This window comes from Taudactylus pleione, unplaced genomic scaffold (genome assembly GCF_031769625.1).
Source record: "Taudactylus pleione unplaced genomic scaffold, aTauple2 ptg000125l, whole genome shotgun sequence".
Taxonomy (NCBI): Eukaryota; Metazoa; Chordata; class Amphibia; order Anura; family Myobatrachidae; genus Taudactylus; species Taudactylus pleione.
The window spans coordinates 10,067,439-10,082,331 of NW_028284527.1; the positions used below are offsets into that span (position 1 = coordinate 10,067,439).

General features: G+C 45.5%; 1 protein-coding gene across 1 annotated transcript in view; it reads left to right on the top strand.

Annotated features, from left to right (window-relative positions):
• Positions 1-12,844, top strand: part of PDE10A (phosphodiesterase 10A) — a 253,134-nt gene extending 240,290 nt beyond the window's left edge. The window contains exons 21-22 of the mRNA XM_088472542.1: positions 10,698-10,786; positions 12,727-12,844. Of these exons, the coding sequence (XP_088328668.1) occupies positions 10,698-10,786; positions 12,727-12,844 (207 nt within the window). The remainder of the gene's footprint in view (positions 1-10,697; positions 10,787-12,726) is intronic.
• Positions 12,845-14,893: the final 2,049 nt, after the last annotated feature.

Sequence of the window (14,893 nt, forward strand, 5' to 3'; positions counted from 1 at the left end):
ATAAGTAAAGAGCCGGCTGACTCATTTCTTAAAGGCTGGTGTAACCCACAAGGTGCACTACTCTCCACCAAAAATAAAAAAATATTTTCTGTGTTTAGCCGCACGTATATATCAAATCGATATAACATAAATGGAGGACCAAACTTTCTCCGATAAAAATAAAATAGGGAAAGATCAAGAACCACTTCCTCCTAGTGCTGAAGCTGCTGCCACTAGTCATGACATAGACGATAACATGCCATCAACGTCGTCTGCCAAGGCCGATGCCCAATGTCATAGTAGAGGGCACATACAATCCCAAATGACAAAGTTCAGGAAAATGACCTTGAAAAAAACATTTAAATCAGCTGAAGAGAAACGTAAACTTGCCAATATGCCATTTATGACACGGAGTGGCAAGGAACGGCTAAGGTCGATCCCTAGTATGTTCATGACTAGTGGTTCAGCTTCACATGACGATGGAAGCCCTCCTCCCACTAAAAAAATCAAAAGAGTTAAGCTGGCAAAAGCACAGCGAAGAACTGTGCTTTCTAAGAAGATATCACAAATCCCCAAGGAGAGTCCAAGTGTGGTGGTGGTTGCGATGCCTGACCTTCCCAGCACTGGACGGGAAGAGGTGGCTCTTTCCACCATTTGCACGCCCCCTGCAAGTGCTGAAAGGAGCACCCACAGTCCTCTTGCTGATATGCAAATTAATTGAAGATGTCACTGTTGAAGTACAACAGGATGAGGATACTGGTGTAGCTGGCGCTGAGGAGGAAGTTGGCGAGGAGGATTCTGATGGTGATGTGGTTTGTTTAAATCAGGCTCCGGGGGAGACGGTTGTTGTCTGGGGGATGAAAAAGCCCATCACGGTCATGCCTGGGCAGAAGACCAAACATTCCACCTCTTTGGTCTGGCAATATTTCTATCCAAATCCGGACAACAACTGTCTTGCCATATGTACCTTATGTAAAGGTGGAATAAGTAGGGGTAGGGACGTTAACCACCTAGGAACATCCTCCCTTATACGGCACCTGCAGCGCGTTCATAATAAGTTACTGTCAAGTTCAGAAACTTTGGCTAAGACTGTAAGCAGTCCAGGGACACCTAAATCCCGTTGACCTGTTGTATCCAAGCGCCTGCAAACCACACCGTCAACTCCCTCCTCGTCAATTTCCTCCTTAGTCAGGATCGGAAGTAGTCCTGCAGGCCATGTCACTGGCATGACTGACTCTCCTATCCGGGATTCCTCCGGAGGATCCTGCATTGCTACGCCTCCTGCTGCCACTGCTGCTGTTGCTGCTGCTGGGAGTCGTTCATCATCCCAGAGAGGAAGTAGGAACACCACTACTTTTATTAAACAATTGACCCTCCAGCAGTCCTTAGCGAGGAGGATGAAGTACGACAGCAGTCATCCTGAAGCAAAACGTATAACTGAGGCCTTGACTGCTATGTTGGTGTTAGACGTGCGTCCGCTATCCGTCATTAGTGCAGTGGGATTTAGACAATTGCTGGAGGTAGTGTGTTCCCAGTTCCAAATCCCGTCTAGATTCCACTTCACTAGGCAGGCGATACCGAGACTGTACAGAAACGTCAGAAAAAGTGTCCTCAGTGTCCTGAAAAATGCCGTTGTACACAATGTCCACTTAACCACGGACATGTGGACAAGTGGAACAGGGCAGACTAAGGACTATATGACTGTGACAGCCCACTGGGTAGATGTATCACCTTACGCAGCAACAGCAGCAGCGTCACCAGTCGCAGCATCTCAGAACGCCAGCTCGTTCCAAGGCAGGCTACGCTGTGTATCACCGGTTTCAGTAAGAGGCACACCGCCGACAACCTCTTAGAGAAACTGAGGGAAATCATCGCCCAGTGGCTTACCCCACTTAGACTCTCCTGGGGATTTGTGATATCTGACAACGCCACCAATATTGTGCGGGCATTACATGTGGGCAAATTCCAGCACGTCCCATGTTTTGCTCACACAATAAACATGGTGGTGCAGAATTTTCTGAAAAGCGACAGGGGCGTGCAGGAGACGCTTTGGGTGGCCCGAAAAATTTCAGGCCACTTTCGCCATTCAGCGACTGCGTGCTGAAGACTGGAGCGCCAGCAAACACTCTTGAACCTGCCCCGCCATCACCTGAAGCAAGAGGTTGTGACGCGGTGGAACTCAACCCTCTATATGCTTCAGAGGATGGAGGAGCAGCAAAAGGCCATTCAAGCCTATACATCCACCTATGACATAGGCAAAGGAGGGGGTATACACCTGACTCAAGCGCAGTGGAGAATGATTTCCGTGTTGTGCAAGGTTCTCCAGCCCTTCGAACTTGCCACACGTGAAGTCAGTTCAGACACTGCCATCTTGAGTCAGGTCATGCCCCTCATCAGGCTTTTGCAGAAGCAGCTGGAGAAAGTGAAGGAGGAGCTAAGACGGAGCGATTCCGCTCGGCATGTGGGACTTGTGGATGAAGCCTTTCATTCGCTTTGCCAGGATTCCAGGGTGGTCAATCTGTTGAAATCAGACCACTACATTTTGGCCACCGTGCTCGATCCTAGGTTTAAAGCCTATGTGGTGTCTCTCTTTCCGGCCGACACAAGCCTGCAGAGGTGCAAAGACCTGCTGGTGAACACACTGTCAGCTAAAGCGGAACGTGACACGTCAACAGCTCCTTCTTCATTTTCTCCCGCAACTGGGGCTGCCAGGAAAAAACTTAGGTATCCTAAGGAACCCGCTGGCGGTGATGCAGGGCAGGCAGGACCAAGTTTGGACATCTGGTCCGGACTGAAGGACCTGGCATCAATTTCTGACATGTCTACTGTCACTGCATATGATACTGTCACCATTGACAGAATGGTGGAGGATTACATCGGTGACAGCATCCAAGTAGGCATGTCAGACAGTCCATACCTGTACTGGCAGGAAAAAGAGGCAATTTGGAGGCCCCTGTACAAACTGGCTCTATTTTACCTGAGTTGCCCCCCTTCCAGTTTTTCAAACTGCCATCCTGTCTGCCACTGCAGTATCACGCCTAGATGGGTCACATGTTTGTGCCGCCCACTCATGTCACTTAGCATAGTCATCCAGCTACCTCGGTGCAACCTTTTGGACATAAAAACACTATTGTGAGGTGTGAGGTGTTCAGAATAGACTGGAAATGAGTGGAAATTAAGGTTATTGAGGTTAATAATATCATAGGGGCAGAAAAACCTACACATTCTGTGATTTTAGCTGTTTTTATGCTTTTTTTAAAAAAAATACAGATCCAAAACACAAAACCCAGAACCCAAAACACGGAAGGGTGGTTTTGGCAAAACCAATCCAGATCCAAAACACGAAGAAAGATCCAGATCCAAAACCAAAACACAAAACACGAAAATTAGTGCGTGGGGATTTCTGCGACAAATGTCCAGAAATAATACTCCCTGGGGGTGCTTCAGTGATGCGCACCTGTAAATATAACCTGTTTTATTAGATTGTCTTTTCTTCCTATTCTTATCACTGCTTCACTTAAGGATCCCACAGATAGAAAGTTAGAAAATTTCCAGAAGACTATTTGTTAATGTGGGTGCTCTTGCTCATCCAGCGCTAATGTCTGCCTAGCTGGCTAAAACTATTGAACCTTGGGCGGATGCTTTAGAAGACGGGCTTGCTTTGGGTACTCACAGGGGGGACTTGATGTCCCTGATGATGCATGTTAGGGAGTCAGCTTGATACCCATCTGAAGCAGCCATAGATTCAGGAATTTTAACCTCTAAGGTGTCGGCTTCTGCCGTGGCGGTAAGGAGAGAGGTCTGGTTGCGCTCCTAGAGGGTGGACATGGAATCCAAAATGGCACCTTATTCCGGGCACATTCTGTTTGGACCTGAATTAGACAAGATTGTGGCTACTCTGGTGGTGTCTAATTCTGCTTTCTTGCCTTCAGTGGCTCCGCCCCAGGTCTAGGACTTCAGTTTCTCACTCCTTTTGTCTGCAGGGTAGAGCCAGAGTTCAACCGTTTCCCAGAATCCAGGGTCCTGCCTCAAAGATCTCAGAGCCCCGAGGCAAGTAATCCTGGTCTACCAGATGTCCTACTGCTAAACCAGTGGACAAGCCTGCCACATAATTGGGTGGGCCTCCACCTGGGGGATCTCATCTGGAAACCACGACAGATGCCTGGGTCAGAGACGTTGTGTTTCAGGGCTATGCTTTAACTTTTCAGCAGCGCCAGCCATCCCAGTTTGTTTCATCCGGCCTTCCTGCACAGCCAGGAAAAGCAGAAGTTCTTGAGGTGTCTATTCGCTCTCTCCAAGGTAATCATTCCTGTTCCCCCCCCCATCTCAGAGAGGACGAGGTTTTTACGCCAATCTTTTTCTTGTCTAGAAACCAAATGGCTCGTTTCTCAATCCGTAGTATTTGAACAGATCCCACATGCAGTCCCTTCGCTCCATCATTCTAGCGATGGAGCCGGGGGACTTTATGGCGTCATTAGATATTCTGGATATTTGCATATCCCCATCCGAGCCAGTTACCAGCGCTTCCCCAGGTTTGTGGTAGGAAACAACCATTATTAGTTTTAGGCATTACCTTTTTGGTCTGTGCATGGCCCCTCATGTGTTCACGAAGGTCATGGCAGTAATGGCAGCACATCAGGATCTTTCCTTACTTGGATTATGTACTCCTCCTAACCCAGTCTCTGTCGGCCATCAGGGATCACATCCATCTGGCTGTGGAACTTCACCAGTCACACGGGTGAATTATCAACTGGCAGAAATCCACGCTAACTCCGGCTCAGGAGATGCTCACTTGGGACCATTGTTGGACTTCACAACTCAAGGAGTCTTCCTCCCAGCGGACAAGATCGTGGGCCTGCAATCCAGAATCTGCACCTTTTTAAGCCACCGTCGAGTGTCTACACACTCTTGCATGAAGATCCTGGGGTCCCTAGTCTCCACCTTCGACATGGTGGAGTATGGTCAGTTCCACTCCCGGTCTCTTTAGTCTGAGACGGTGGAACAAGTCTCTTATGAACCTCAGGGCGCAGACACTTATTCTTCCCCGAGAGGTTTGTCTCTCCCTACTGTGGTGACTCCAGCGCTCACACCTGGACTGAGGTCGTCCATTTTGGATCCAGAACTGGATCTTAAAAACAACACAAGCCTTCTGGGGTGGGGGGCAGTGATGTGTCATCAGACCTTCCAGGGCCTTTGGATTGCTTCAGGAAAGCCAACTGCTGATCAATGTCTTTAAACCTTGAGCCATATTCAGGCTTTGCCAGGCTCAGCACCTTTTTCACAGACTTCCAGTAAAGGTTCAGTTGTACAATGCAACTGCGGTCACTTACATAAACCACCAGGTGGCACTCGCAGTAATGGGGCCATGAAGGAAGTCAGCTGCATTCTCCATTAAGTGGATCATCCTATTCTGGTGCTGTCTTCGGTCTTCATACCCGGTGTCCAGAACTGGGAAGCGGACTTCTTAAGCTGTCAAGAGGTTCATGCAGGTGAGTGGGCGCTGCATCCAGTCATCTTCCAAATGTTTGTCAGTCGTTGGGACCCTAACGGATATAGACATGATGGCGTCTCGTCAGTGGTGTAATTTCATCCCAGATGAGCGGGGGCAAGTTATAATTTGGTGCCCCCCTAAATATGTGACTATTTTTCTATTAGGCCTATTTACTAAGGTAAATCTGCTGGATATCCCCCTAAAACACCCTCAGGAGAAATCTACAGATTTATAGAATCCCCTGAATGTATCTGCATTCCAGAGACTGGCCCCGGTAGCTCATACTATCTCAAGGTGGCATTATCTGCTGTTGCCTATGGTCTACAGATCGCAGAATGTATCAGGAGAGGCATCCCTAGTATCCCTCCCTGACAGTCATGCACAGTAGCACTGAAGGAGAAGTGAAGGGTTTGCATTAGGGTTGTGTATAGATTCCCTTCAGTTAATGTGCCTGGACCACATGCAAAGGGGTTGGGTACATGATGTCGACAGTCGGGATCCCAGCATTCAAAATCCTGTCTTCGGCATCCCTACACTTGTTGGTCGGTATGCTAACCATCCCCCCTTCTCCCTACCTTAACCCTCCCTCTTTGGTGATTAACACTAGCCTCCCCCTCTGCTGCCTGAACTTAACCTCCCCCTCACCGCACCCTAAAGCTAACCCTCTCTGCTTAGTGCCTAACTCTAACTCTCCCCCTAGCATCGACATCCTGACTGCTGGGATGCGGAACGCATCCCCACGCAAAGGTATACAGCTCTCCCATCATATACCAGAGACACAAGATAAGGGATAACATTGCAACATTGTCTATTATACAGATGGGGACTGCACTGAGGAATGTAATGTATGTTTGTATGTATGAAGACTGACCGCAGCATCAGCCCTGGGGTTAATTAGGATTATATACAGCTATGCATTAGTCACAGATAAGATAGTGACCTGCATAGTGCAATCAGCATGAGGGTGAGAATCCTCCTGATGCAGACGAAAGTCACCTGATATCAGGTGGGGAGCCCTTCTGATACCCCTGGTGGAGAGGAAAACCACCTGATGTGGGTGGGGAGCCCTCCTGATTCCCCTATTGGAGAGAAACACCTGATGTTGGAGCTTTGAGGACTGAGTTTGAGTTAAGATACTGTAAGACTGCCACTGTGGTGGAACTACAAATCTCAAAATGCCCGGTGTACTGCCGATTGTTTCAGAGGCTGGGAAGTTGATCCACTAAAGATCTGCCCACAGACTCAGTTACTGGTGCCCCAGGCCCCCACCTCCCATGCACTCATACTCGCATCTCCATCTGGTGCATCTTTGTTGACATCCAGCTCCTGGCAGATCTGCAGTCACGCTTATGCTTGGCCCACTGCACAGGTCTGTGGCTAGAGTTTCTGCCAGGGACAGTGGGACAGAGTTGTGGGTGGGGGGGGCAACGGGACTGCTGTATGGGTCCACGGCTTAGGCTGCTGCCAGGGAGGAGTGGGACAGGGAGGTGAGGGTGATGTCTCATTGGCATAAGAAGCTGCTGAGGAGCAGCGATACCAATGAGCAGGGACAGGCTGTATAGATAGATTGAAGCGGCAGCTGATGGTCCATGCTACCAACCGGATTTGGTCCGTCTTCTTCAACAAGGTGGCAGTTGAGACATCTTAAGAGCGAAGGGGTTCTCTAGAAGGGTAATTCGAACCATGCTGAATGCTAGGAAGCCTTCTTCAGCAATAGTATATCAACTGATTTGGTGTACTTATTATGCTTGGTGTGACACTAGGGGACACTGCCCATTCCACCCGGCCAGTGGGGACTTCTTCGGCAGTACGCTGTGGAGCTTCAGCAAAACAGCTCTGTAAGGCTGCCACATGGTCCTCTGCTCATACCTCCATTCGATTTTATGCCTTTGACACACTTGCATCTTTTGGATGCCGCCTTCAAATGTTCTGTGTTTACTGCAGCTCAGAAGCATCCGCTCCCATAAGGGGACAAGCTTTGGTGCGTCGCAGTGTTCTCCTTGTGCCCTCTAGTGTAGGAAGAAAAAAAAGGGACTTATGTTGCTTACCTGTTAAGTCTCTTTCTTTGACTCCATAGGGGGCACGAGGCGCTTACCCTGACGCACCTGACTGCCGGGGTGTTTTTTCTTGGTGACCTGTCCGGCTGTACTCTCCATTGCCTGTAAGGTTCTGTGTGTGTGCTGGACTACCTTCTCCTCTGCCTCGCTCCTACCTGGGCTTGCATACTAAACTGATGACTACGGGCAAGGTATAGAGGGAAGGGAGCCTGGATTTATGGGTATTTGCATTTAACTATTTGGTGCCCAGACTTTCCAGGCTATACCCAGTGTTCTCTCTCTCCTATCGAGTTGAAGAAAGACTTCATAGTTAAGCAACATAAGTCTCTTTTTTTTGGATGGCGGATTTTCATTTGCAGTTTAGACAAATCCTGTCTGAATGCTATTTTGCATTTAGAATGTAGATGTTGACAGCACTTTCAGGGGCTTATGTAATGTTAAACATTAATAATTTGTTAGGAACCAAATAAACGTGTACAGTTCTGGCACAAATTGTTAGCAGAAAGCCAAGTCGCATTTGATTTGGATGTTTGCTACATGCAAGAGACATGCATGCATATAACTAATTGCAGTACAGGTAAGAATCAGGTTTCATTTGTGTCTGAATTTAAATAGCTGACTTTAGAAGTCTAATTTTGTCTCTAATAGTAACACCCTTAAATGTATACTATTTATTCCCTCTATATCGGCTCTATATACTACAATCCGCATTTAGAATGCAGATTGTAGTGTGATATTACCGACTGAATTTGCATCGCAAAAAATACAGTGACAAGTGCCCACTCATACACCGACCGGCCGCCGCTAAGCCCCGCCCCCACCACCTGCCCCGTCACCGCCCCCCCCCCCCCCACATTAATTACACTTACCTCCTGTGATTGGGCTCCGGTGATGTCCGATCTCCGGTCCCTGGATTCGGGTAAGTTATTATTATTTTTTTTGCAGTGTATCAGCGTGTGGTCTGTTTAGACCACACAGCTGATCACTGGGGCCGACTCCGGGCTCTGCTTTGCCTGTTAGAGCGGAGCAGGAGTCCGGTAACTGGGGGAGACCCTGGATAACCAGGTGGCGTTATCACAGACAGATCGCATTTCCCATTACAATTATGGGAAAGACGATCTGCTTACTAAAAATAAGTGATAAGTACAGCTTGGAGTAGAATTTTACTAATTCTACTCCAATTGCCCTTTAGTAACTTTAGGTGAAACTAAAATAATGTGAAAAGGGTGTGAGAACACCCTTTTTCACTTTATTTTAGTAAAAATAATGGTAATGAATAGAGCTCTATATCTCTATACCTCATCCATATATTTGTACAACTTTATTTTTATCTCCAATAATAAAAATTGACATTGCCTGTCTTGTAGACATGAGCGTGCAGTGGTGTCAAATTCGAGCCCCCCAGCTGCAGTGGAACTACACATCCAAGCATGCAGTGCCACAATTTTACTATTAGTGCATGCTAAAACTGTGGCAGGGCATGCTTTGATATGTAGTCCCACAAATGCTGAAGGGCACGAATTTGACACCACTGCTCTAGTGGGTACAAGCAGGGGCATCTTCAGAGTGGAGGGGGACCATGTGCACTCCCCGTATGAGGCCCCCTCCTCTCTCCCCGGTGGCTGGCAGCCGACTGACGCGGCTGGCAAGCCACTGGAGCATTAGTAGACTCCGGGCACTAGAGTGTGCCCGGAGTCAACTGCGCATGCGCAGAATGCCGGGAAAATGGCCGCAGCGGCCATTTTCCGGCGTTCCGTGAATGCACAGTAGACTCCGGGCACACTCTAGTGCCCGGAGTCTACTGCGCATGCGCAGAACACTGGAAAAATGGCTGCGGTGGCCATTTTTCCAGTGTTCTGAGCAGCGCTACACCCGATGCGAGACCACGGACAGGTAAGTTTAAAAACATGGGTGCAGTGTGTGCAGTGCGGGGCCCCCCAGAACCCGGGGGCCTGTGTGCCCCGCACACACTGCACCCATTATAGATACACCACTGGGTACAAGCGATGCGTTTGCAATGGGGTTCAGAGGCTTAGGGGGCCCACCTCCAGGGACCCTGTTCCTACTGGGTGCACTACAGTGCTGCATAATGTTAACTGGGGCATTACATTGTCGCATAATGTGAATTGAGGGAAAACAGTGCAACATCATTTGTACGCACTACAGTGTGGTATAATACCAACTGGGGGCACTACCTAGGGAGAATAAAATAAATTATGGTTGGGCACCATTATGGGCATACAATGAACAACCTCTGCAGAGAGAGATCTCTCTTGAAGCATTTGGGGTCCTTTCAAAATGTTGCTGTTGGGCACGCCAAGTTGTAGTTACACTCCTGCTTGTAAATACAAAGCTAACTTTACCCAGCGAGTCGTAATATAGTACAACTAGCAGTTATTTCTATGCCATTGGATGATCAAAGGACGCAATTTGTTAGGGACTAAAGCTGTTCTGCGCCAATTAGTTATGCTGAGCACACACTGTCTAATTATTGGCCCTTTCAACCAATAATCATTTAATTGGGCCAATAAGTGAACAGTGTATTTCCACGATCTTTCATTAATTATCGGTCTGTTCGACATGCTGAAATCGTCCAGCATGTACAATAGATCCGATAATTAGTTGTCAGCTAATTGTCCGACATTTCCTCTACTCCTTCACAGGGGAGGAACGCAGATCTTTCATGGCCATACACAATGAAATATCTCACAGTGCATGGCCACCATATGTGAGGAGTTTCAGCTTGTCAGATAAAATGTCTGACAGTGTATGCCCAGTATTACATCACTCCCTACCACAGTTACTCAAGTATCACATAATGCTCACACTTTGAAAACATTTTACAAGTTGGTAGAGCTGTTTGCACCCTGTGGCACTAAATATATCTGAACATATTCCTGCAATGCCCAACTATTATTTATTTTAGTAACTTGAGTATACCTAGTAAAAAAACTTAAGTGCCACAATTATTTTAAATATGTTTAGTACATTCTTGTCTTATTTAAATACAAAAAAGTAAGAGTAAATTAACCAAAACCACACCAGAGTGGATAATGTGACTGTGAGACAAGCACAGTAACCCTTAATGGTATTTATGATTTTGTTTTATCCAAGAAGTGTAATTCTATGCCCACAGCTTCTGTACTGAACTGTACTCTTCTTTTGTATAGATTGGATTCTACAATGCAGTAGCTATCCCTTGCTACACAACGTTATCACAAATCTTTTCTACTACACGACCACTCCTTAGTGCGTGCAGGTAACAAATATAGGTTCATATATATACCTAAGTGGATACTGTGAATTTGTACATAACATTTTTTGCTGCCCTTGATCACTGTAATATAAGGCACCCAAGCAAACAAGGTGCTATTTTGAACAAAAATACTGATAATATAATAATTAAACTAATAATCAACTAATAATATAAGGTTTGTTTACTCTTCCCATATTGCTCTTGATACGGTCCCATGTGGGCCATTGCATGAAAGCACTATTAAAAATCCGCTTGCCAACTTAGACTACACTGCCTGTTCCTACTTGATCATGAGTAAAACATAGCCAAATCAAAGCATTTATATTCCATTCTAAGGGGAGCTGAGTTTTCTTATTGTGATCGCATGCACTTGGATAGGGTTTTCAAGCTGTTCCTAAGATGCAACTTCACCTCATGTAATAATAGAAAAGCATTGTAATTTCTCCATCCTGGTAGACACTTCCTAGGACTGGTGAGATACTCCAGTAGATAATTTGCTTAATGTAGTTATCTAGTGTATTTAGGCTTCTGGGTTCTTGGCAAAGGTGAGATAACTAACTCAACTTGAATAATTTGGCAAAGTCAATATCAGACAGGGCAGATCTGTAAAAATTGGAAGGCAGCTGGGCATCCACTATACAATTTTCTGCAGATATCTGTCCAATCTGACTGGTTGGAATGAAAACCTGGTAATGTACGGGAGCAAATGACAGTCGGTCATGTGGTTTTAAACACTGAAAAAAAGACAAAAAAAATTGCTAAAATTGGTTAAATTTGTGTGTTTTAGCCAATTTGTCTGAACAACCATTTTTGGCTGGATGCCCAGCTTTAGGCAAATTGACAGACTGGATAGGCAGCAAGTTTCAGCACTTGTGAAAGCAGAAGAGAGAGCTTCCGATTTCTCACCTGCAGCCTTCGGGGGAAGCTGACACTGTTCAACAAATACATAATCCCAATGCCTTTTGCATGCAGAGAAATTACTGATGCTTTTGCTTGCAGTAAACAAATACTGGACAGCTTGGTGTTTACACCAACATTTTGAATCAAGCAAGGCCTCGCCACTTCCCAACTATAAATCTCTCTGCACATTTTACATCTGCCCTTCCTGCAGTGCACCATAGTTTTATTAAGGTGCATATTACACTTATTTTTTTTTTTTAGCTCTTGAATTTTACTTAAAGAAAAGTCATTCGCTGGTCAGTCGCTGATGTGACTTCATCGCGTGCTTGGAAATAAAAGCTGCTCTTTGCATGTATTCTGAGTTGGCTGCATTTCTGCCTCTGCCCCACCCCTAGCCAGGTGCTAGCTGCCATCACTATCGGAACATGTTGCACCAGCACTATTCTTGGTGCAAGAGACCTGCCTAAAATCAGCCAGATCTCTGCATAGACTTACCTCTAAATAGCTTGCAGTTCCGCCTACTTGCCCTCAGAACACTTGGCCTACCTGTGAACACCTAGTTGCACCTAATCAGCACCTAAGTCAAGATGCATGAGACTCTATAATGCCAATAATTGCTGAAAGTTGTATATGTTGGTCTTTGATGCATGCACAGCGCTGGAAATCACAAGATCCATCTGCAAAACACATTTGCGTGCAACTCGGAATCAGTTCCTTAGTGTAACACTAAGAAGTCTCCAGATCGACTATCACTACTTAACTCACTGATTCTGCCACAATCATTCTCTCTCGTGCCAGTCTAGCCATTTGTCTGTGCTACATTAGGTAGTGTTCCTAAAGTGAGTAGGTGGATTGTTTGCAAATGGTGATGGAATTTACTACTTCTAGATTGAAGTGGCCAAACTTCCTTTTATAAATTGCAGCATCTCAACTAATCATTACATTGTGTTACCCAGTTTTTGAACAAGTAACCATGCATGCCCTGGCCATCTTTTCCCAATTCTCCAGTCTCAAACTTCTCTTATTGTTTTTCCTGTGTTAAGGGATAATCTACACCAGTGGGAGAAAGTCTCCAGGGGAGAAGACACCACCGTTTGGATACCCTCCCAGTCAAATGCAACAGATTCATCAGATTCTCTTCCTGTTAAGATTGATGACTGATCCGCTGAGTCTGTATTTACATAAATATATTATATATAAAAGAGTGACAACAAGAAAGACACGTGTTAACAACAAAAGAACAATGCCAGCGTATCAATGATAAAGGGAGTATTCTGGAAAGTCCAGACACAAATTAAACAATGTTTAGGCCTATATGTTTTAGTAAATGACAGTGCTCAGCAAACTAGTTTATTTGGATGTAGTTATGTTCACTGTCTAATAATTGGGTACTTTTGTTTAAGACCCACCTGGTACTAAAATGCTGCAGCTAGACTGTGATTTATAGTGGTCTAAATACACATTTGCAGACTATAGTATAACTAATGGATTCATAAAAATGTGCTAATTTAATTAGCAGCTTTGATGTCATGGCTTCTATAATTTCAGAGGTTTCCCTTTTTAGAAAAGAAGTCCATTTGGGAGCATTTATTTCTAAGAATTGCTAGCGCTTAAAAAAACCAACTTTGTTTAAAATGTTTATATTTGCATATTGAAGATATCCAAATTATAGTATTATATATTTAACAATCCTGTCCACTGAACGGTATGCAAAGATTCCAAAGATGTTTGTTTTATTATAGTGTTTCATATTATGTCATTCAGAGAAACCTCTCATGGTTTCAGCTCATGCACTAAGGAACAATACATTTTCAGCTATGATGGGGACTAAGATTGGGGTTCTTGATGTCTAGCGTTAAATTTCTCTTACACATTCTCAGAACTGTGACTTAACTGGAGTTATTACATTTTCTCTATTCCCTTCTGTGCCCTGCCAGTATAGCTCACTTAATTTTGAACAGCCACTGTATAAATCTATATCGTACCATACAATAGAGCTGAAGAGTGTGTTCTATTCAACTTTATTGAATGGACAACACCTTTCAGTCAGAATAACATAATTCAATATAATGCAATTAATATCTTGAATGTTTTGCTGAAGAAAAATAAGGATTTACAGTAGAAGGGAATCATTTATTTATGGCAAATTAAATTTTTTTATTTTTTTACTGTATTGTTAGTCTTTTGGGTTTATTTAAGAATTAAGTAATGTAATCAAATGTGCTTTAGTATAACGCCCATTAACCAGTCAGATAATGAACTAGAAGTGATGGAATCTTAATGGTTGCTATAGGTCACACCATGTGTGCACGGAATCGGTATGTAATACCGCCGGCCGCATGGCGGTTCAAATCCCAACATCGGAAGCCCGGCAGGGGTGAAGATCCCGAAGCTAAAAAGGTAAGTAAAACTAACCCTATTCTACCCCCTAACCCTCCTTTAGGGGTGCCTAACCCTAATCTCCCCCCCCTGGTGCCTAACCCTACCCCCCCCTAAGTGCCTATACCTAACCCCCCTCCCCGCAGCCTAAAGTCTCCCGGGGGGGGTGCCGAACAATATCCTCCCCCCGGAGGTGCCTAACTCTAACCCCCCTTCCCCTCCTAGCCTAACCCTCCTGAGGGGGTGCCTAACCCTAAGTCCCACCCGGGAGCCCCTAACCTATCCCTCCCCCCCCACGCCGGCTGTACCTTTGATCGGTATGCCAGGCGTCGGCCTCCCGGCGTAGGTCTAATGACCGGCGTCAGGATTTGACAGTCTGGAAGCCGTTGGCTTCCTGACTGCATCCCGTGTTCACAGTAGTGATGTTACTGTGTCAGAGCAAAGAAATGGAATGAATGAGTAGGCTCTATCAAAAGGAATGAATATGATTTAACTCCTACTTGCCTCAGAAATGTCAGAGAGTCATCCTGGCTCTCCGGCAGTAGGCGACTTTCCTAAACCCTGCTGCTATACTTTCTTTGGCACAAATTGTTCTCCCTATCTCTGTTGCACAACAGCACTGCTTTGTGTAACAGTGGGCGAGACACACACCTGTACTTATCTCTTACACCTCCCCTCTGGGATGTCCTGACTAGCAGGTTTTAAAAGTGGAGACCGTCTAATTATATATGGTTTAAGGTGGTTATTAACATTAATAGCCAACCTTTCTATATCTTGTTACATAATGCAAAAACTGTTAATGTACACCAAATCAATATCATCAATAGTCTG